Source organism: Rhipicephalus microplus, chromosome 1 (assembly GCF_043290135.1).
Source record: "Rhipicephalus microplus isolate Deutch F79 chromosome 1, USDA_Rmic, whole genome shotgun sequence".
Taxonomy (NCBI): domain Eukaryota; kingdom Metazoa; phylum Arthropoda; class Arachnida; order Ixodida; family Ixodidae; genus Rhipicephalus; species Rhipicephalus microplus.
Window position 1 is genome coordinate 73,746,125 of NC_134700.1, and position 23,574 is coordinate 73,769,698.

The 23,574-nt window shown below is 44.1% G+C and overlaps 2 protein-coding genes across 5 annotated transcripts in view; one reads left to right on the top strand and one right to left on the bottom strand.

Annotated features, from left to right (window-relative positions):
- The window catches only part of Nop60B (dyskerin pseudouridine synthase 1 Nop60B), a 68,264-nt gene extending 58,739 nt beyond the window's left edge, over nt 1-9,525 (bottom strand). Inside the window, exons 1-6 of the mRNA XM_037429936.2 lie at nt 9,429-9,525; nt 5,588-5,637; nt 5,427-5,513; nt 4,941-5,111; nt 2,298-2,468; nt 1,499-1,625 (exon numbers count right to left, since the gene is read on the bottom strand). Of these exons, the coding sequence (XP_037285833.2) occupies nt 1,499-1,625; nt 2,298-2,468; nt 4,941-5,111; nt 5,427-5,513; nt 5,588-5,637; nt 9,429-9,453 (631 nt within the window). The 5' untranslated portion in view covers nt 9,454-9,525. The remainder of the gene's footprint in view (nt 1-1,498; nt 1,626-2,297; nt 2,469-4,940; nt 5,112-5,426; nt 5,514-5,587; nt 5,638-9,428) is intronic.
- A 230-nt stretch (nt 9,526-9,755) lies between these two features.
- Nucleotides 9,756-23,574, top strand: part of LOC119178704 (calpain-5) — a 100,575-nt gene continuing 86,756 nt past the window's right edge. For 3 of the 4 annotated variants that reach the window (XM_037429933.2, XM_037429934.2, XM_037429935.2), the window contains exons 1-4: nt 9,756-9,913; nt 13,999-14,209; nt 18,167-18,298; nt 19,800-20,002. In XM_037429933.2, the coding sequence (XP_037285830.2) occupies nt 14,045-14,209; nt 18,167-18,298; nt 19,800-20,002 (500 nt within the window). In that variant the 5' untranslated portion in view covers nt 9,756-9,913; nt 13,999-14,044. The remainder of the gene's footprint in view (nt 9,914-13,998; nt 14,210-18,166; nt 18,299-19,799; nt 20,003-23,574) is intronic. The other variant, XM_075878507.1, reaches the window with a different exon arrangement.

The following is a 23,574-nucleotide window of genomic DNA, read 5'->3' on the forward strand; positions in this document are numbered from 1 at the left end:
CCGACTCTAGTAATTTGCGATTCGTTTCGTGTTTAGGACTTGTTCTCGCTCACTTCGCACTCAAATCAGCATGCCTTCCGCGTGCGTGAGGAAGCGCGAAAACGGCTGTTAATTTGCGCGGAACGAATCGCTAAATATCGAAGTTCGTGAAACTATGCAAACCCGCCGGCGCAACAAAATGATTTCTTGACCACGGCCGCCGATTCTTCAAACACCGCCGCGCGCACCAATCCAGGCGATCATGCTTTGACTTCTGCGTGCGCAGGCACCCTTTCCAAGTTTTTCTACGAGCGAGTTTCACGGACTTTTTAAGCAAGCTACCCAACCTGCCTCCTCCTTGTGTGTTTTGGTTTTCAAGGTTGTCCTCCCGCCGCATCCTCCCCTCTCTTCACTCTATCGCAACTCCATGCCCTTCTCTCGCAAATCTGCTCTTCTCTCTTGATCACAACCCCTTCGCCCGTCTCCACCGCTCGGCTACGCCAGCCACGCTGGTTCGAATTAGTTTCGTTTGCTGACTAGAAATGGGCCCAGAGGTGTTCCACGCGTTCTGGCATGTGTGTCGCGTGTGCGCATCTTGCTCGCCTTGGTGTGCGTGTGTGGTCCGGATGGCAGACTAGGGAACTTGCACGCTTTTTCCTGTTGCTCAACAAAATGTCGAAACTGTGACCACTTGACTTCAGCGTAATCTGTGCGTCAGGTGCCGCGTTGCGGAGTGCTTGCTCATAGCCGTTGACCACCTGGCAGCCAACTTGCCGCTTCGGGGGTCCCAGTATTCAGCTGTGGAGACGGTAAATATTTCGTAGGCGGTGGTGATTGCTACATGCGCGCGAAACCGTTTTCACGAGGCCGACTTCGTCAACGTCGGGCCCGATGCCCAACCTGAAGCTTCCGAACAGGATCACTCCAGCAGCGATTTGTGGCAGCGCGGCGTTGATTACGACCTGGAGGAGCGGGTGGGAGATGTGTTACGATGGTTTAATTACGGCTGATGATGATGCCGACACTGTGGAATCATGCACGAATTAAAGCATTGTGAATGAAGTACATGGCGAGAGTGATTTGGAGGAATCGGATTTCGAGAACGACAAAACTTTGGAGCTAGTGTCTCATGCAGCTTATGCCACGGGCATCGGCGAACAAGCACCCTGCCATTTTAAATGAACTCGAGACCGCCCTTATCGCTCTTGCTCTTCAAAACACGTGCATCACCGACTTTGTGGGGCAAAAAAATTTGTGTCACCTGCAACTTTTTTAAAAGCTGTGTTTCATTTATTACGAACTTCAGGATACAGCGAATGGATGCCGCGCCAGACTCAGGTTTGTTATAAGCGGGCTCGACTTTATCACAAAAACGGTGAGAGTCCGAAGAGCCCCATAACTGTAAATATTGGCATTTACGTAAAAGTTGCATTAGCTTTCTCAGAGCTCTTCAATAATGCCATACCAATGGTGCCCTAGCCTGACTATTACTAAGAAAAGAGGGCTGGCACAGACTCACCCAAGTTGTGCTTGCTGTCAAACTCTAACAGTTTGCTGTCGTAAATGGTACGGATGCGAAGCTGTCGTTTGACTGCTGCTATTAGAGGTGGCCGCTGGAACATGGCACCTTTCAACTTCTCGCATGCCTGCACACAACATATATCGACAATGATTATAGGCAGAGGTCACACATGTTCGACAAGCATGCAAGAACTTAAACGCAAAGTCAGTTGGCTGCTTCAGCTTTCGGTTAATGTCTCCAAGCCTGTAGTTATGTTTTCAGTAAGAGTGGCACTTCCTTCAGCCAAAGGCGACCACATCCAATCTCTTGCATATCTTTCACACTGACAACACCATGCTGGTAAAGCATGGTTTTGAAAAACCATGCTGGTAAGCATTAAAGCTACCAAGAGAGTAGCTCTAACAGTACTTTGGCAGACAGGATGAAGTATGTGTGGCTGGAAAAGTAATCAGAATGGCTTTTTTTTTTTAAAGAGGGCGCTGAACTGAGTGCAACGCATTTTCATGATTCCAAAAACTACAAACTAAAGGAAATTTCTGCTCGAACCCTCACTAACATTTATACGAAATCTCTGTCACTACTGACACACACTGAAGAAATAAGGAAAGTGTTCTAACTTAAGATGAATTTAACACGTACAGTGGAAACCCGAAAAGTCGACGTTTGCGATGAAACTAGGTGCGCAGTAATATTTCTCTTTCTATTTGTTTATAAAGGAAGTACGAGAAACTACAAGGACATTCGCTTTTAGTCCAGGAGATACAGTACAGTGCTAGGAGAGTATGGTCTTCCTAACCTGGGCAACATGTGCGTAAGAAGGTGGGTCCTGATGCAGTTTGAAGATGGCCACGTACTCCTTGCCTGCGCTCTGCTGTGACTTGGCGAGTCGGGTCGTCCGCTCAATGCACACAATGAGGCACCCAGACACCTTGGGATCTAGCGTACCGCTATGGCCTGTCTTCTCCACCTGCAAAGGAGGACAAAGGGCAGGAAGTTCCACAATCAATCATTAAGGAGAATGCCAGGACAAGACCATGCGGCTCCTTCAGCTTTGTCCTAGTTGCACATGGCAACAGAGAGCCTTTGAACACATCGCTCATAAATAAGATAGCCCACACTCTTGAATGTATCCAGTATCCAAAGAATACCGTACTGCCAGTTTGGTAACTTCGTAGGACAGCTTATTTCATCAGCCCTTTCCGGGCAGAGCTAAGCCTTGGCAGATCTAGGTGCCCGAACAAAAAGCATATCATCATACACTGGTAGGTTCTGAAGAAGATCTGACATTCATAAATGATTTGTCAGGACGTGGGCAGTTCAACGCAACTTATCTTCAATGTCTACTGCTGTAAGGCACATACATATTGTTAATGAGCTAGCGCCACACTCATCAGCACAATGAACACATATCGTCTACTTGAGTCATCAAAATGCTAAATTTTGCCGCTGACGATTCTGACCATAGCTGCCACAAAACAACTGACATAACCTACAGTTTAGGTGCTTGTCACCTGGATCAACAGCTCGACACAACTTAGGTAACAGGGGAGCGATTACATAAGGAAAACAAGAATCTGGAGCTTCGATAACAATGTGGGCAATGCATTTGTAGGCTGATCATTGTGATACACCCAATGTCTTTATCAAGGTTTATTCCTAACACTATATCTATTGCAAGGCTATTTTCGTTCGTTATACCTGTGCTTTTTATAACGAGGTTTGAGTGTACATCACGCTATAAAATTGCAAGATTTTTGTTTCCTTTACATTAGCAAGTTCCCTTTCGTCTCCTCTGTTGAGCTGGGGTTGCAGCTATTTATCAGCTTACATTGGGACTCTGCCTGACGAAGTCAGAAATCCAGCATAGCCCCAAAAGGGTTCGTTTTCGAGCAAGTTAGTGCTAACATTGTGTCAGTGACACATCTATAATTTTGCATTCAACAGGAATGCGCTTTCTTGATAACATGGTGCCCTAAGTCACTGCGCATCGCATGACAACTGTCCACGCATGCGCGGAAACGTCTTCTCTCTTCCTGTACATTTCTCACTGTCATTAAACAGCTGGTAGTTCGTAGAACACTTTCTCCTCTTTTGCTGCTCCATTTTTCACGAAATGTGTCTTCCACCACAGTCCAGTGAACCTAAGGAATCCCGTGTACGTGCTGAACTTTCAGGTTAAATAACACTGAGCCCCGCCGCGGTGGTCTAGTGGCTAAGGTACTCGGCTGCTGACCCGCAGGGCGCGGGTTCGAATCCCGGCTGCGGCGGCTGCATTTCCGATGGAGGCGGAAATGTTGTAGGCCCGTGTGCTCAGATTTGGGTGCACGTTAAAGAACCCCAGGTGGTCTAAATTTCCGGAGCCCTCCACTACGGCGTCTCTCATAATCATATAGTGGTTTTGGGACGTTAAACCACACATATCAATCAATCAAATAACACTGAAAAACATAAACAAAATATTCCGAGTAATGAATATAGTAATTATGTTCGAAGAGCAGCAAGAAATATGTATGGAGAGCAGTGACAGTCTAACAATAACTGCTCCCCAGTTGTGTCATGTTCAGTGTGTGAACAAGAAGTCCATGTGAGAATTTTTTCCCCTTAACTTGGTCAGTGACCGCACCTACGTCCTCATCATGATACCTGATCAGATGAACTTTCGCTGAACTCTTGACCACAATGCTGGCTCCTCCGTGGCACTTTGGCTGTGCCGACTAGATACAATATTTAAGACAATGTCATACCAATAGTTTGTACTTTAGAGATGAAAACTTAATGCATATCAAGCACAGTTTCTTTCCCCCGTTGCATGTTAAAATATGAAAAAGCGAGAACTGTTTCTCTAGCATCACAGTGACACAAGAATTATTTTATATGAAAAATGGGGCAATATTGCCAGACACAGCACAGTTTGCAAACATATAGAAGGCTTAAAGTAATAATCGAACGAGACCATGCAGACATGCAACAAGTTCTGATAACGTGTAATGTATCTCGCTTAGCAAGAATCTACGCTCGAAGATCGCGCAGCCTTGGCTCTGTTGCACAGAACTTATGAAACTGAGTATAGATATTTTATTCTGACTGCAATTTCGCTCAAGAGATTGCTGTTTACAGAGCGTCTGCCATATTTCCTTCTTGCCCAGACGTGATGCTATGATACGTGCAGTTGTGGAACAAGAGATTCCTTTCCTTAATCGAGTCTTTCAACATAACTTATCTTTCACTACACAATAAATGCTGCACACTTTTCCAACATTCATGTTGATCCGTTCACTTTGCACCACAGGAACATCGCAAGCGTGCTACAGCTAAGAAAGATCAGTTGCACCTCCATAGCAGAGAAATCGCATCTTTTGTCACCTGAATGTACCACAACAGATGAAGCCAAGGCAGTTGACTACAAGATGGCGAAGACAAGAAATCTCAAAGTACACACCTTCAGTATTCGCTTGACCCAGGCGACCACCTCATGTGAAGATGGATTGCATGGTTTGTCCAAGTTGATGAAGCCAGAGCGTATGTACTCGCGGATTTCCCGCTTGAGTGGGTTGCAGCCGTGAGGCATGGGTGTGTAGTGGTTGGTCCTCACATTGAGCTTGTCGAAATTCTGCACAAACATACCACTCAGCTCAACCAAGGTTCATCGACATCAGTGCATCTATCTGCTCTACAGGAATGCCCGAGGCTCTTTTATGTCACCATCCAAATGTGATCACCATAATTTCGTTGAGTCAAAACAACTGTGCCATATAAAGAGTAAAAAAGCAGTCACTTACAACGGAAAATTTTTTTATTACATTGGGGGCTAGGAAGCAGGGCAGCCTTTTGAGCATACTGAAACTGCCAGGCACATCTACACATTTGGACTGGCAAGATAATGCAGAACCGTGCACAAAAACAAAAAGAAGGTGGAGGAAAGCACCTTGAGCAGCAGCGGCCATTGTGACGTGTTGAGGCTGCCAGCTTTGTCCGAGGGTGCGATCAGGAAGTCTCCTTCCGCTTGCAAGTCCTACTCAAAGCAAGCAAAAGGATCAAACGTTAGAGTGGAGCCAATAACCTCACGCCGACTGTTTTCACGCTTACCCCGAGGGCTTTGCGCTTCTTTTTCTCTTTCTTGACCGATGAGGTCAGCACTGCAAGAACAAGATGCACCGTCACCAGTTGCAACCTTCACACAAGTGTTTGTGTCGTACCCACTGCGGGGCCGTGGCTCAGATAAAATGAAATTGAGTGCAGAAGTTGAACTTCACTTGGACGTCTTTAAAAAGTGAAGCATATCTACGACTCTAGAGATGTTTGCTTGCTTGTGCCTATGCTTGGCTCGTAGCCACTACGGGGGATTGGCCATTAAACCAATGGTTATTATATTGAGGATAAAAGAATTTCAAGTTTGATTAAGAAAAATGAACAAAACAGATATCTAGGCAATATGAAAGTTAACAATCTCAAAGTCACGTATGATTGAAGTAGATAGAGTACTGTAATATAAATTAATAATTGAATGTAAAAAAACTAGAGTTCCATTAGGGATAGCCTAACAAGAAGATCTTCTCGTGTCTTTAAGAAATTCGCAGACAGCTATGCAGACGTTCCTGTTTCTGTGGCCCGGAGAAGAAGCTTCAATGGAAATAATGTTTTCAGAATTAAGAGTAATGCTCAATTTTCTGAATAATATTTTTAATGTTTTTTTCCTATTGCTGATGAAACGTCAGCATGTTTTCAGGCTCTTGACAGTAAAAGCAGAGCGGAGGAGATGCCACCAGACCGGACATGTATAAATAAATGTTGAGAGGCTGTATCCGGAATTGAAATGTTGTGAAGCATACTTCCAATTTGCAAGTGGGGCACCATTTATTATACCAGCGAAAAGTACGGCGCCAATATTCCTGAACTGGTAACCTAATTTTCATAAAATCCTGAAGTAAAGAATGCTCCGAAATCGGGATTCAGTGACAAAAACTGTGTCAGGTACGATTGCAGGGCCACTCACAAACCACCGCGCAAAAGCATCCGCCACCAACTGCACTGTGTTCAAGTGTTTAAGGATTGAAAGGCGAAAGCATACCAAACGGAAGACTCGAAATAAGAAGCCGAAGTTATGGATCTGCATATGAAGAGTGAATCAGTAACTACAACAATTGTCGAATCATTTATTGAAAGTTTTCTAAGGGCTGAAATAATTGCTAAAAGCTCTCCTTCAAATATGGGAGTATAGTCCGGGATACGTTCTGAGAATTACCAAGACAATGCACCTGAGGAAATGCCTACCTCCGCTTTCTCTTCACACATGAATGCATCGGCGGCAAATACATTATCGTTTCCCAATTGAAGTTAATAGCCTTCTAATAAACATATTGTATATCTATACCATAGCAGTTTGCCATTAGATGGGAATATATAATCAAATTCAATTTTTGTTTTTGCCAATGATTCATCTGAAACAATGCTACTTATGTTAACGTTTAAAGGTTCTAGCTGCTCTTCAACAAACAAAACTTGAGGGTTATGTAGCCTAGATCAAGCCTCGTTAAAAATATGTTCTCGGTTCAGATATGAATACAAACTGTAATCGTCTAAGTGAGAAAGCGTAAATTTTTAAATACGCTCCGATGGTAAGCATGGAGAATCTACAAGCTAAGGTGGGGATTCGGGCTCCTTGATATAACACAGTGTTGGCAGTAAATTTCGGAACCTATAAACAACTCCGAAGAGCCTCTCAATCTAAAATAACGAGATTATTCTTGTATACTGGGCCCCAAGAGTATAAAATGGAACTAGATTCTAAAATCAAGTGGACATGTATATGATAAATGATAATTAGACTGTCCCTGTGTAGACCACTGGCGTGTCGACCGAGTTTGCGAATTGATCCAATAGCTCGAGTAGCCTTAGATTTAATATATTCAATGTGGCTACGCAAAGTGACTTTTTCGTCATAAAGTACCCCTAAATGTTTAACACACTGACTTTGTGGAATCACCTCTTGGCAATATTGAAGGGAAATGCTAACTGGAAAATTCAAACGAAAACAATCACTGAGCTTTTGCTGATGCTTAGGGTCATTTGAATATGTTGAAACCATATTTGTAATGATCCTAAATATGCCTGTAATCTTGTGTGCAAAGAATGAATATCACTAGCAGCAGGGAAGAACACAATGTTGTCTGAATATATCTACACTTGGACGTTATTGTGAATGGGGACCGAACATAATAAAATATTGAACAGAATCGGAGAAAGGACGGAACCTTCAGGAACCCTTCTGTACTGGTGAGATTTTGGGGAAGATATACCTCTTTGGTAACAATAAAATGTCCTATTCTCTAGAAACTCGTACATCCAATTAATAATGTATCACGGGAAGTTGAAGATTTCTAATAAATTGAGCAGGATAGAGTGTTCGACACTGTCATATGCCTTGGCCAAATCAAGAGTTACTAATGCTCAAAAGTGACGAACAAGTTTTATGTCTCTCTCTAAATCTGTAAGTGCATCCCATACGGAACATCCAGGTCTAAGTCCTATCTGACAAGGGCTCAGTACTGAGTTGTCTACAATACACTCAATGATTCTAAAGTAAAGACTCTCAATTAATTTTATAACATGAGAGGCTAATGCAATAGGCCTTATATTATCAATATGTAGACCCACTTCTTGTTTTTTAAGCTAGGGAATTATTTCTGTAATTCTCCAATCTGGAGGAATCTAGTGATTCCCAAGAGAATGGTTGGTGAGATTAAGGAGATCCTGAGGAGACACCTCAAACAGCATTTTTAGCACGTATGTCAAAATGCTATCTGGCCCGGGAGCTGAATTGGGGAGAGACTGAACAACACGAGCAAGTTCTAGTTATGCTCACAAAATCATCCGCAAAGCAAGGTTCGGGGAAGAATAATTGTAACTGTGATGTAAAGCGCTTTTGTAATCCCAATGCGAATACATCTAAGAGATTAGCCGATTCTTTAGAAGCCAGTACAACAAACTCCATGTTCATGGATGAAGGAATAACTTTGTGAGACCTAAGAAATCTAAAGATAGATTTTTCTAGCAGCTTTTAGAACAAAATGCATTAACGGTTTTCTTCATGTCGAGATTTCACCGTGGAAACAGTTCTTTTAAACATTGTGTTGGCATACTTGTAATTACTCCAATTTGTAGGGCACGGGTTAATAAGAAGTGTTTCCATGCGGCCTTTCTGCGTCCGTACTCTCGTTCACAATTAGAATCCCACCAAACAATTACAGGTTTACTTCTAGCTGAGGCTTTAATGAACTGAGAGCTTTTCATAATGCGTTTTAAAACTGAACGAAGGTCCATGGCTATAACGTCATTTTCAGAGTTATTCAACAAAGATGATAAAGCGGACTGCAAACTTTTTTTTAAAATTTTGAATGGTTTACAAAAGTGGGACTCTTTGGCAATCCAATGGGACCAAGGAGTATTTTCAATCACTATTGGGCTATGATCACTATTAGTTTGAGTATCAACCACCGTCCAAGACGAGATCAGAAGGCTTGCCCTAGTGAATGACAAGATGTTGGCCCGAGGAAAGACGGCACTTAATCTTAACAGTACGCGCGCTGAGTCGGGGCAGTTAAGCAGCCAAATTGAGCGACAGCGAATCGGCGATTTCAAAGAACATCCACTCGCGATCGGGCCCGCATATCCCACCCCACAACTGGGCACCGCGCTGAGGCACGTGCGTCGAGTCGGCAGCGCGATTTGCACACGGCGAGCTTGTGCCGTTGCCAAGCGTTGTTACTGCGCGCCATCGGCGGTCTAGTGCCACTTTAAGGATGTCATCTGAACGACGCGTCAAAGTTTAAACGCTTTCTAAGAGACGTCATCAAGCTTCTCCGGGTCTTTTTTCCAGCAAATGCCGCTTCGTGCGATCCGAATATTCGTGGCAACGGCCAGTTCTCACCGTGCGATTCTTCGATTTCCTCCATGGCAAACACGTGCTTCAAGAAAACATTTGGTCCGTGTGTTTTGCGTTGTCGACAGCCACCGTGTGATGACGCTTAAAGCGCTGATGCTTTGTCGATTGTATCGCCAAACTTGTAGGCAAGTACAAGAACTTGAAACAAGCGAAACAAACTTTATTTAGTTTTTCCACTGTTTTTTTGTTTTAGTCAAAAAAGAAATTATGCCTATTTTATCAAAAAAATTTAGCTTAAATTACGTATGCCATTCACCAACCTTAGTGCTTGTTGTTTACGCGCCTGGTCACAATGGGCGGCAAAAATGCCCTCGCGAATACAAAAATGGAAATAGGGGAGAAGACGCGAAGGGCGATGAATGAACGCCGGGTTCTGGCACGGTGACCTTAGCTCCTACGCACACCGACTCTCGAACCGTCTACACTGCTTCTGTCGAAGCTGATGTAGCCGGCGTGACTAGCGTGGCGAGGTGAGTGATGCCTGCTGTCGTTGGCCGCGCTTCGGGACGTCTCGAAGCCCGATGATCTATAAGTCAATTTTTGGGTACCGCGATGTCCCATTACAACAATATCCTGGCGACCTTCGTCTATGGCTTACCAACGTGACTGTCTCTTAAACACTAGCATGGCGCCGCGTAGCAAGGAACTGCTTTTCACGAGCGGAGACCGTTTCTCGGATGGGCGTTTCTTTTTCATTAGTTTTCGATAACTGCATCTGTAGCATATCTCAGTGCTCGCCGCAAACTTTCTTTCTTCACACTTTTAATGCCTCACTTGCGTTGCTTGCTCGAATTTTCATTTTTTTTCATCTTCGTAGCAAATGATGTGTGCGGGTGTCCGGTTCTTTCATCTTTCGTTTTGTTTTTTTCCCTCTTATCCTAACCTTTGGCAGCCGTGGGCTCAAAAAGAGGGCACTCGCTTTATGGTTGGCTCCTTTACACGGCACAATGAGCTGCCGAATCGTATGTGCACTCTGATTGTAGATTCAACCCAACAAGTGATATTCTTAGTTCTATGGAGAGTAGAGTGCGCCCGAAAAATATATGCTAGCTTCGTGCTGGCCATACAGTTGTAAAAAGTAAGCATCTCTGAAAGTTTTGATTTTACAAGAGAATAGTCTTTCTTGGGATAGCTGAACGCAGAAATTTGGGTTTGTCTGTCACACCATTCAAACACCTGGCCAAAGCTTAATCACTTGCTCAATGCCAAGCCATCTTAAACTGGTGGTTGCGTTCATACCTGTGCACACTGTCGCTCAAAGAGCAAATATTACGCATGTTTGAGGCACAACATCAATACGTAAGTATTAGGTGGTGTGTTCCTTTACTAGAAAATACATAGGTATGTTATTCTAAAGCCTTTAGTGTTTCATACGCTGCACTGAAAATGCAATGCTATGCTCTAGAAAGTGAGTGTTTCTTACACTGCATTAAATATGCAACACTATCCATGAAAAAGCACTCTGTTGATGATACGGTGCTGCCACCTGGCCTTGGGTTCTGCACAAGTTATGTTTTAAGACAGCGCTGTCAGATGGCATTCATATCTCATCATCATCATCATCAGCCTGACTACGTCCACTGCAGGACAAAGGCCTCTCCCATTTTCCGCCAGTTAACCCAGTCCTGTGCTTGCTGCTGCCAATTTATACCTGCAAACTTCTTAATCTCATCTGCCCACCTAACCTTCTGTCTCCCCCTAACCCACTTGCCTTCTCTGGGAATCCAGTTAGTTACCCTTAAGGACCAGCGGTTATCCTGTCTACGTGCTACATGCCCGGCCCATGTCCATTTCTTATTCTTGATTTCAGCTATGTTATTCTTACCCCCGTTTGTTCCCTAATCCACTCTGCTCTCTTCTTGTCTCTTAAGGTTACACCTACCATTTTTCTTTCCGTTGCTCGCTGCGTCGTCCTCAATTTAAGCTGAACCCTCTTTGTAAGTCTCCAGGTTTCTGCTCCGTAGCTAAGTACCGGCAAGATACAGCTGTTATATACCTTCCTCTTGAGGGATAGTGGCAATCTACCTGTCATAATTTGAGAGTGCTTGCCGAATGTGCTCCACCCCATTCTTATTCTTCTAGTTACTTCAATCTCGTGGTTCGGCTCTGCGGTTATTACCTGCCCTAAGTAGACATAGTCTTTTACAACTTGAAGTGCACTATTACCTATCTCGAAGCACTGCTCTTTTCCGAGGTTATTGTACATTACTTTCGTTTTCTGCAGATTCATTTTAAGACCCACCTTTCTGCTCTCCTTGTCTAACTCCGTAATCATGAGTTGCAATTCGTCCTCCGAGTTACTCAGCAATGCAATGTCATCGGCAAAGCGCAGGTTACTAAGGTACTCTCCATTAACTCTCATCCCTAACTGTTCCCATTCTAGGCTTCTGAAAACCTCCTGTAAGCACGCGGTAAATAGCATTGGGGAGATTGTGTCCCCCCTGCCTTACACCCTTCTTGATTGGTATTCTGTTGCTTTCTTTATGAAGCACTATGGTAGCAGTTGATCCCCTGTAGATTTCTTCCAGAATGTTTATATATACTTTATCTACGCCCTGATTCCACAGTGTTTGCATGACGGCTGATATTTCTACTCCATATCCATGTCTCATGCAGCACCATATTCTATGCTGGTAAAACCAAGACTCATGTAGTACAGCCAGCAGAATATTTATCGTCCTTTGAAAACATTTGCAGCGAAGCATGCACATATGTGGCCAATATTTTTTTTTTTTTTTTTTGCTAAACGGACAGAAAATGCTTTACCTAGGCAGTACTGCAAAATTGCCGTTTTGTGGATACTCAAAACACAACAGCCTAAAAGAAAGGCATACGAGGTGTATTGCAATTTCGCATCACACTCGCTGTAGCTAGGGGTATTGAGCTGTTGAGTATAAAGGTGTGTGTATTAACACTCTGATGGGCACGAAATACAAAGAACACTTCGTAACCGCGTGCACTCTATGCAGGTCTGCATAGTTAGTAGCTTGACAAAAGCAACTTTACAGTATTAGCACCAGCCATGACTGCAAAGGTAATAACTCTGTAGGTATGAGGGAAAAAACGAAGTCTCAGCAAGAGGTATATTCGAATTTCAATTACAATTCTAGAATGCCTCCTTTAGCAGTAGCAGATGTAGTACATTAGGCTGTGCTGTACAATATTCTGTGATGCTGCTGAGCAATGCCTGTGGTAGAAAAGAGCAAAGAAATCTTCTATTTTGTCAGCTGGGTCCCTTTGCTATATTTCATCTCTATACAGTACACTGTAATTCTCACCAACAAGTTACTTTTTCAATTGCTCTTCATTTGCTACTGTCAGGGAGTATGCCAGTCATGGCATAGAAAAAGTTCTGTACTCAAGTCTGTAGTAAACATTGTTTGTTTTCTGTATATGTTTGACCAGTTGGCATATGCAATTATTCGAGTACTTTGAATATTCACGCGAATATTACAGTATTTGACTTTGATTCAAAATGAATTTAAATTATGCTAAATTTTGAAATATGTGAAATAAACATGAACGAGGGGGTGGGAGAGGGGCGTGAGAGTTTCTGTAAAGGGGCTTTCACAGCAGCAGAGGTATGCAATACCATGAATTCACCTATCCAGGGGAAATTCGCACTGTTGCATAGCTCTACTTCAAGGTTGAGTGAACATATTACCCTCACATCGATTCACAGATTTTTAAGTTTAAAAGCTTGGTTTGCCAGCTTATATGCTCTAAGTTTAGTAAATTTTGCGACAAATTTTACCGATTACCACATTCATTCTACCAAAAGCGAAATGCTGCTACTATCCAAAATTGCTTCCACTTTCTTTTGAACGAAAAAGAATGACATTTTTGCATGCCTTATTTTAATTTAAAAAATATTGTGCAGGTTAGTTGAGTCATTATGAATATGTTCATTTTAGTTTGTAATAAATGATATATACTATTTGACCGAATTTCTTTTCGCTTTGAACCTAAAATTTGCTATTTGCACATGCTTACTGATCAGCTTTGAAGAACTGGCTGCTAGTTTCGAGAGTGAATTGTTGCTTTGGAGTAGGCTTGTGTTAACACATTGCTTTTTGGCTCCTATCATAGTCTAAGCGAATGGCTTTTGGTGCTGAACAATCTTGAAGTGAACTCGAACAGTAGCATGATTTAAATGACTAGCAGTAAAGTGCAAGTTATGAGTAGTAATTTACATTAAGTTTTAAGATCTTCTGCACTTTTCCCCTACAAGCCTGTATGACAGGCTTTTACATTTTAGAAAATTGGGCTGCAGGCAATGTGCAAACTTATTAATGTGGATGTGTGGCAGTGTAAATTTTGTCCAAAACTGGTGGTTTCATGGCATTGTACCTCCTGTTGCAGCACAACCTCATTTACAGAGAGGTTACAAGTTGTCAAATGTGCATGTATTCATTCATTTTTAATACTTTGTAATTCCAAAAATTTTACATCTTTGTCGAAGTGAATTAAAATAATGTAGTATTGGTTTGAGTATTTGAAGCGTCCGAATATTTACTCGGGCTAATTGTAAAGTATTTGTGGGGGATATTTACAGTGCACATGCAAAGCAAGAGCTGACACCTGCAGGAGTGGAGGTGGCCATGGGCAGGAGAAAAGGCTTGACTGGCTCCAGCCTCAGCTACACAACTGTGCGGAACGAAGCGCTCAAGTCGGGCCAGCCCTTTGTCGACCCATCATTCCCGGCTGATGCCTCATCTATTTACGTCAGAGGCCAGGGTCCACAAGTACAGTGGAGACGACCCTCGGTAAGCATAGTCTGACAGTGCTCATTCACTCGTGCCGCCTTGGTTGTTTATTTGCATGCTGCAGTCATTTCATCGCAAGGTCTAGCGAGCAAGGTGCACAATTGCTAGCATATTTTGTGGATATGGTGTAAACCCTTAAGAGACATTAGTATTTTTATGGCAGCCGAAAGTTGAGAATGTGGTTCTTTGCTTATAAGAAACAAGAACTGCTCCTATAAAAGATGAGAACTGTTTCTTCGCATAAACGGCTTCAACAATAATGTGAGACAAATAGGAGGAAAAAAGTTCATGCATTCAGTCCTATTAAACAAACCTGTTAAAGCTTGCATTGCCTGCATAGGCATATGCACAAGGGAAAAAGAGGGGCCCAAAGTTGGCCTATTATGTTGACTTAGTAGGCAGAGAGGGCACTGCAAAGAACCTTTGTGCCCCTTGCTCATTCCTGCGACTGCGTGATCACCTTTCCTGCTGGGCATTTGCTCTTTCCAGCTTTCACAGCTTTAATATTTACTCCGTGCTGGCGGAACCAGCATGCCTTGCACATGTTTTACTTATTAGTAATTACTAAAGACCAGATTATAAGCAAATGCCTATTTTGTTTTTTGCGTTCCTATTGTGCAATTTTCACATAAGAGGACGAATTAGAGGTGAGTAGAGCTTTTATAGTGTTTTTATAGTGCGTATATTATGGATGTTTGTGCCTAAATTCCTATAAGTGCCTCTAAATGCCTGTTTTCAAAATTCGTGCCTGTATAAACGCTATTCAACCTCAAATTTTGCTTTCAAGTACCACTGGAGTACGGTATTCATGTTACCCGGTGAAAACGAGCTTTCAGAACACTGGGGGGGTGCAACCTATACTTTATCTCATAAGTTACTTTCAGCACTGTCAAGCTTACAAGGTCTTATCCAGGCAACAGATTGCACAAATTACGCACGTTTTCTCGAATAATTCTCGCAGTGACATGTGCTACTTTGACGTACGCAGGACCATTCCATCACCTCCACCATGTTTAGGTGCACACCGGTGAGGTGAAGGTCAAGCGGTTGTTCAGTCTGGCATTTGACCTTTTTGTGGCACGTGTAGCACAGCACCCAGTGCATGCATTACTCTTCACTTCTCGATATTCTCAAACCTGCGTAATGTCCCTTTAAGGTGTTCACAGACAAGAAAAATATACCCTGCGCGGGCAGACCAAGTTAATGCGAGGCAAGAGATGCTTCTGGCCTATTGTGCTCTATTTGCACCTGTGTAGCCCTTCTCAGCCATGCCAAAAAGAAAGAGATTCAGAGGCATTGTTTGAGATAAACAGCGCGAAAACGAAGACTGAGAAATAGAAAGACACAGCGGCATAGGTCAACAAGAAAGTGTGCAGCTACTCAAGCACATTCAAGAAATACACTCAAACCTTGTTATAACGTATTGAGATATAAGAAAATAATGGATATAACGAAGTAAATGAAATTCCCCGTGAAAGCTCTAGTGAGAACCATGCATTTGAAACCTCGTTGTAATGAAATTGACCAGTAAATGTATATAACAAACAAAGTTAGTCTATAAAAAAAACTACCGTAATGTGTTAAGTATATGTTTTCTGTAGAGTTTGACGCTCGTTCGGCACAGCTCTTTCAAAACTCCCGTGCCGACCTTACAGCCACGCCCCACCTGGCCAATGGAGCCGTCCTCCTCACAAAGCCAGCGGAGAGGATTGAGGAAGCGCTCAGCGGGTTATATGGCCGAGAAGTGGCGCCACGGCGCAAAGCGATTGCCCTCTCACGACGGCAACGACTGCATCTCCGCTGCTACTATGGAGGCTACCCTCTCCGCACGCGGCTTTGAAAGGAGAAGGGTCTCTACCTGCAGAGACGGAAAAAGGAGAAGCGTGGCACAGGCGCTTTGCAGATCGGCGTTTGAGAGAGAGCAAACAATCCGTCACAGTCTTTTCTTCTTTTCCTTCTTCGCGCGCATCGTTGAGAGGTATTGTTGAGGGATCAGGCATGGTGCTGAGAGCATTTTCCAAGCGCGGTATGTTCGAATTAATTGTCGCAAGCGCTTGCGCGTTCGAATCACAGGGTGTTTTCGCCCATTGGAACACACACATGGCTTTGACGAGACTTCAGCGTGAGTTCGAATTAATGAGATACGACAGAGTTTCTTTTCCGTGGCACGCGGTGTCACATAACGGTACATTGGGTGGCGAGGCGGTTTTCTTGTTTGCATGCTTATAGGTGTGCGCCCATCTGAGCATACATTGCCACAAACTGTTATAATCAATATAACGAAATAATGGATATAAGAAAATAATTATGGCTCCCCTTCAACTTCGTTATAACGAGATTTGAGTGTATATTTTGCACTTTGCGCTCACTCAGACTGACTAAAATTTTTCGATAGCCGAATAACGTACTTAGCATCGTGCCTGAAGTGGCAGGTAGTGGTAAAGACAAAGATGGAGGGCTTAATCAGGAAGGCATACAAACAGGCGATAGGGCTACTAATGAAGACAAGCATGAGTAAATTACTCGATCAGGGTCTCCACAACGCGCCGGAAGAATTGATAGAAGCACAAAGCATACCGCAGTACAAGCTTCTCTGCAAAAGCATAATGGGGAGACACGAGCTAGCGAGATTAGGAATCTGATATTACGCTCAGCATGGTGTAAAACTCAACATACCAAGCAATGTAAGCGATAGGCTGGTCATCTATCCTTTGCCGGAGAACGTGCACCCCGAATACCACAGGGGTAGACGGGAAAAGAGCACAGGACTTACAGAGGAAGTATGGCGAATGTCGAGAGGCAGTGTTCGTGGACGCGGCCAGATATGCGCGCAGGCGCGGCTTCGTGGCTGCTGTAATAGATCACTGAACTTTTCCAGGACTAGCGTCACGGTACACACAGATGACGTGGAGACAGTAGAGGAAGGGGCTATCGCGCTCGCAGTGGCCACCATCGTGGCCGAAGTGGTTATCAGTGACTCCTAGACGGCATTCGCAACTTTGCTAACAGCCCCGTTTTTCCCGAGGCATTACGAATTTTACTCGTGGGCAAAATTGAAAATAGGGATATTTATGTATTATAGGCACTCGCCCACACTTCCTCGCTCGCCGACAACGAGGTGGCTCGAGGGTTTATGGACCGAGCCGCCACCATCACCACCGCCGCCTCGGCCACGACGTCGGGTGAGGAACGGGAGTGGGAGGATCACCTTCTAGTTTCAAGAATATTATACCCAGCATTACAAATTGGCCAGGTGCAAATTTCCGCGACCACACCAAAAACTGAACAAAAAGCAGGTGGTCACGTGTTGACAGCTGCAGATCAGGACATTTCCGAACCCGGTGATCTTGAATCTCTGTTACCCAAAGCTCTATGCATCACGCTGCAAGTTTTGTGAGTCCAGGGCAACCTAGGAACACGTGTTATGGGAGTGTGGCAGAGTTGGGGCTCCAGACGTAGGAACTGAACGTGCTGGGAAAGTGCACTACTCAGCCATGCCCTCGAAGACCAACTGTGAACCGTCCAGCTGGCTGAGGCCGCCACCTGAGCTCAAGGGCTCGTGGCTGATACCTAGGCGGGGATATCTGCCCAGATCCTTGAATAACTTGGCGGACTTTTTTTGAATAAACTTGCGTCTATTTCTTGACACGTATTTAAACTTGACGGAATGCTGCTCACCCGCACTCACACAGACTCATACTCGCTTCTCCGTCTGAGTGAGTCGACTCGTGGCTAAGTTTGCTGACTTATGATTTCAGGCTTTTCTGTTGACCACCTATCCCATTGCAGATAAATTTGGAAATGCAGTCAGACATTTTAGTAGTTGCCGTTGCCATTGAAGTTGCGCTGATGGTACGTTCATTTGTGACCTTACCTGGGCAGTTTTACTCATGGGGTGCTTATGTGCATTTTCTGATAGCCGGTTACACTATTTCCTGTTTTTCCTGGCCATTGCAGGAGTTGTGTTTGCAGCCACGGCTGTTTGCGGACAGCATTGCCAGCAGTAGCGTCTGCCACAGTCGGCCAGCAAATGCCTGGTTTATCACTGTCTGCACAGTTCTCATCCACGACCAAGAGCTGCTTGCCAAGGTGCACAACGAATTGCTGCCCTGATTTGTCATTCACAATGCTGGGTGCCCCCTTTTTCAACCCACACTTGCATGCTTCCTGTACAAAGAAAATTTCAGTCTCTCCTTCAACGTCTATAGGACGAGGTTCCAATGTGGAAGAGTGCATATATGAATTTAAAGCATTGACGCATAAACTCATTAGTAATTACTTTTGTACTTCAATGTGGCAATAGTACAATAAAGCTATGAAGCATTCGAGTAGACTTGTATTTAAGAAATGAGATGTGCGTAATAAGTTATTTTAAAGCAATAGGGGCTGGATTTTTAGGAATGTAAGTTTGACCCTTAAGCACCATGACAGGCTCGTAAAACCTCAAATCAGGCGCAATAAAGTATGTAAAAAGCGTAGCCTGCTTTATGTATGAAATGTGGATAGGAAGTCTTCATTTTCGAAAAATGGATTAAGTGTTTGCTTGCGAGGTCTAAAAGGCAGCAACAAATGCATATTACCGCGCTCCTTTCTCAAGTTTCCTTACTGCCTCATTACACGTGTATGTGCTGCCTTGTGCAACCCTGCCCATTGACTAAAGAACCATCGAGATAATCGTAGGACTTTCCGATGCGATTACGCCCACAATGGCATCATTGCAGATTATTCTGAAACTTACGTTGCCGCTAGCGATAGCACTAGGATATTTGAAGGCACTTGTGTAAATACCGACTCGCCCAGCTACAGGACCAATTTTTTTCAAGCCACCTATAGTTCTCAGCACGCATACAAAATTTTAAAGGGGCCCTGCAGCACTTTTCTGAGCTCTAATAAAAGTCTTGCTGTCAGTACATGATGCTTCACAAGTCACTTGCCGCAAAATTTTTTGGAAACGGTCAAGTACGAGCCGAGTGACTGGGGTTTGTCGCACACTTTGAATGCTTCTCTCTCTCTCTTTTCGTACGAGATCTAAGCAGGGGAGGAAATGGCAAGGGGGCAAGAAGATGTGCGGCCAGTGTGGCTTACATTTAGTGTTATCGCGAGCATGTGTGCGCGCATCTAGTTACATCCCGCAGTGGCCATGGTAACTATATAGCTGCCGACGCTTACATCAGCATTGGCAATGGACATTGGGTTTATGGAACAGGCATTTAGGCTTATGACATCGTTTTTTTAGAAAAGAGGAAACAATTTCTAGCTGACTTTAAGAAAGCTAAGTTCGAGGTCGTGTGCTTCATTGACTCTCATTTTCTCTGGAGCCTCGACTACTGATTACCATTGTTTTCTGACCATGCTCAAAAAGTGCTGCAGAACCCCTTTAATACATTTGCAGTAGCACAATTGGCAGGCACCCTATTTCACAGGAAAACTTTCATGCTTGTTTGCATGATGACGAGCGTAGACTCTGTTACATTAAAGTTAGGAGTTGCTAAAGGATAGTCAGATGCACTGGCAGAGTGCTGATCACCATGCAGGTGGCACAGGGAAGCGTTAGACAGTGACGATAACGATTCCTCCCGTTTGTGGCCAGGTGTTTCCCGATGCCAAGAAGCAGGAGTGGCGTGCAGGGAAGAAACACCCCGGCGTGTTCCGTTTCTGTTTCTGGCTGTTGGGTAGCTGGATCGAGGTGCTCGTGGACGACCACCTGCCAGTCGTGGAGGGCACGCTGTACGGCTGCCGGTCACAGGCCGCCTCGGAGTTCTGGGCCCCCCTCCTGGAGAAGGCCTACGCCAAGTGAGGGTGGGGCTCCATACATTGGCAGCAACATTTCACTCAGTTGCTGTAAAAGAGCCCGCCGATGCAGAGCCCTTTGCGGTAGTTGGCTAATGTGTCCACTGCTAAGCTCAAGAAAATAGTTTTGTTTCTCGGCCACGACAACCATGGGCATGAAATGCAAGAACTCCTATGTAGGTAAAGGGGTACTGACTCAATTTTTCTGCCAAGATAGCTTGTGGGATTGATTTTGGATTACAGTGGACATGCTCATATTGTCTACAAAATGTCTTTAGTGAATATAGCTTGAAAATAATACATAGTAATTTGGAAGTTTGCATGCGTCATCTAGCTCTATATGTCGCACCTCACAACGTTCAATCATCTCAGGTGTCCTGAAGAGGTGGCCTCTAACTTCCCAAGGTGCTCCTCATGCAGCCGAGGTAGTATGATGCTAGTACGATGAAGGCATAGTCGGCATTTCGTTTTTTGCTGCACTTGTACCAGCTGCCTACTATTAGGTGGTTGCTTGGAAGTCCATGCCTGCGGTGAACGCGCCAAAAGTGCTGAAGCCTCAAGAAAGTTTTTGCCACTAGATGATACAGACGACAGCAGCGCAGCATATTCGGCTGGTGAAAATACAGCATCAGATGATGCAGCTGTTGCACGGAATTGCACGGAGGCCATTTTCCCACTGGTGTAGCCAAAGAGGGTGGGGCAGGGTTGTTAAACCACCCCCTCCTCTCCCCCAAACTTTCCAGCTTTGCCTGTGTCTCGCACGAAAATGTACACACACATATGAAGTATAGTTGAACCCTCTCCTATCCAGAACCGTCCCCCGAGAAAAGTTTCTGGTTAGGCTTCTGCAATGAACAGCTTACACAGTAAATTACAAACAAAACAAAAACGGTGTACACATCACCTTTTTTTTTTTTTTTGCTCGTCACTCCCCTTCCCGCTGACAGCTCTTTGTACTTTTGCATCTGCCAATCACTCGCGCTATGTCAGTACAGAGACAAATGCTCGTCAGCGTGTTTCACTTCACTACTACTAACGGTTGTTCTCACGAGTGGATTGAAATAGGGGACTAGGTTGAACCTTATAAATTTGGGAAGTCATTTTTGTATGGCAGCCTGAATAAATGTCTCCAAACTGGACACAGGAACAAAACTTGGGGCTAAGAAGTGTACTAGTATAAGTGCCAATTTTGAAAATACACATTAATAGGCATTCACGAGCATTTAGGCACAAATACCTAAAATCATCATCATCATCATCAGCCTGACTATGTCCACTGCAGGACAAAGGCCTCTCCCGTGTTCCGCCAGTTAACCCGCTCCTATGCTTGCTGCTGCCAATTTATAACCGCAAACTTCTTAATCTCATCTGCCCACCTAACCTTCTGTCTCCCCCTAACCAGCTTGGGTTCTCTGGGAATCCAGTTAGTTACCCTTAACGACCAGCGGTTATCCTGCCTACGCGCCACATGCCCGGCCCATGTCCATTTCTTCTTGATTTCAGCTATGATATCCTTAACTCCCGTTTGTTCCCTAATCCACTCCGCTCTCTTCTTGTCTTTTAAGGTAACGCCTACCATTTTTCTTTCCATTGCTCGTTGCGTCGTCCTCAATTTAAGCTGAACCCTCTTTGTAAGTCTCCAGGTTTCTGCTCCGTAGCTAAGTACCGGCAAGATACAGCTGTTATATACCTTCGTCTTGAGGGATAGTCGCAATCTACTTGTCATAATTTGAGAGAGCTTGCCAAATGTGCTCCACCCCATTCTTATTCTTCTAGTTACTTCAATCTCGTGGTTCGGCTCCGCGGTTATTACCTGCCCTAAGTAGACATAGTCTTTTACAACTTGAAGTGCACTATTACCTATCTCGAAGCGCTGCTCTTTTCCGAGGTTATTGTACATTACTTTCCTTTTCTGCAGATTCATTTTAAGACCCACCTTTCTGCTCTCCTTGTCTAACTCCGTAATCATGAGTTGCAATTCGTCCCCTGAGTTACTCAGCAATGCAATGTCATCGGCAAAGCGCAGGTTACTAAGGTACTCTCCATTAACTCTTATCCCTAACTGTTCCCATTCTAGGTTTCTGAAAACCTTCTGTAAGCACGCGGTGAATAGCATTGGGGAGATTGTGTCCCCCTGCCTTACACCCTTCTTGATTGGTATTCTGTTGCTTTCTTTATGAAGCACAATGGTAGCAGTTGATCCCCTGTAGATTTCTTCCAGAATGTTTATATATACTTCATCTACGCCCTGATTCCGCAGTGTCTGCATGACGGCTGATATTTCTACTGAATCAAAAACGCCTTCTCGTAATCTATGAAGGCTATGTATAGTGGTTGGTTATACTCTGAGCATTTCTCTATTACCTGATTGATAGTATGAATGTGGTCAATTGTTGAGTAGCCTGTTCGAAATCCTGCTTGTTCCTTTGGTTGATTGAATTCTAATGTTTTCTTTACTCTGTTAGCAATTACCTTTGTAAATAGCTTGTATACTACAGAGAGCAAGCTAATCGGCCTGTAATTCTCCAAGTCCTTGTCATGTCCTTTCTTATGTATTAAGATGATGTTAGCGTTCTTCCAAGACTCTGGTACCCTTCTTGTCAGGAGACACCTCGTAAACAGGGTGGCTAGTTTTTCTAACACAATCTGTCCTCCATCTTTCAGCAGATCTGATGTTACCTGATCCTCACCAGCAGCTTTGCCTCTTTGCATGCTCTCCAAAGCTTTTCTGACTTCTTCTATCATTACTGGTGGGGTGTCGTCTGGGTTACTGCTAGTTCTTATAGTATTAAGGTCGTAATTGTCCCGGCTACTGTACAGATCTCTGTAAAACTCCTCCGTTATTTTAACTATCCTATCCATATTCGTAGTTATTTGGCCTTCTTTGTCCCTTAGTGCATGCATCCGATTTTTGCCTATCCTAAGTTTCCTCTTCACTGCTTTGAAGCTTCCTCCGTTTTTCAGAGCGTGTTCAATTCTCTCCATGTTATATCTTCTTACATCGGATACCTTACGCCTATTAATCAACTTCAAAAGCTCTGCCAGTTCTATTTTGTCTGTTGTACTTGAGACTTTCATGATTTGACGCTTCTTAATGAGATTCTTCGTTTCCAGGGAAAGCTTGCCAGTGTCCTGTCTAACTACCCCGCCTCCAACTTCCACTGCACACTCCGTAATGATACTCGTCAGATTATCATTCGTTGTATCTATGCTAAGGTTGGTTTCCTCACTAAGAGCCGAGTACCTGTTCTGAAGCGAGACTCTGAATTGCTGTACTTTCCCTCTCAGTGCGAGCTCATTGATTGGCTTCTTGTGTATCAGTTTCTCCTCCCACATGCATACGTCAAATAACTCACAGCCCTCAGTCCCCAGCAGCTGCGAAACAATTGACCACGGCGGCTGTCAGATCTGCAACGCAGCAGAGGATGCTAGGAATCTCTGGTTCCGGACAGGCCGCCATTGGAACCTGAACTTGGCAACGTTTAACGCTAGAAACTTATCTAGTGAGGCAAGTCTAGCTGTACTATTGGAGGAGGTAGATGGTGTTAAATGGGATATAATAGGTTTCAGTGAGA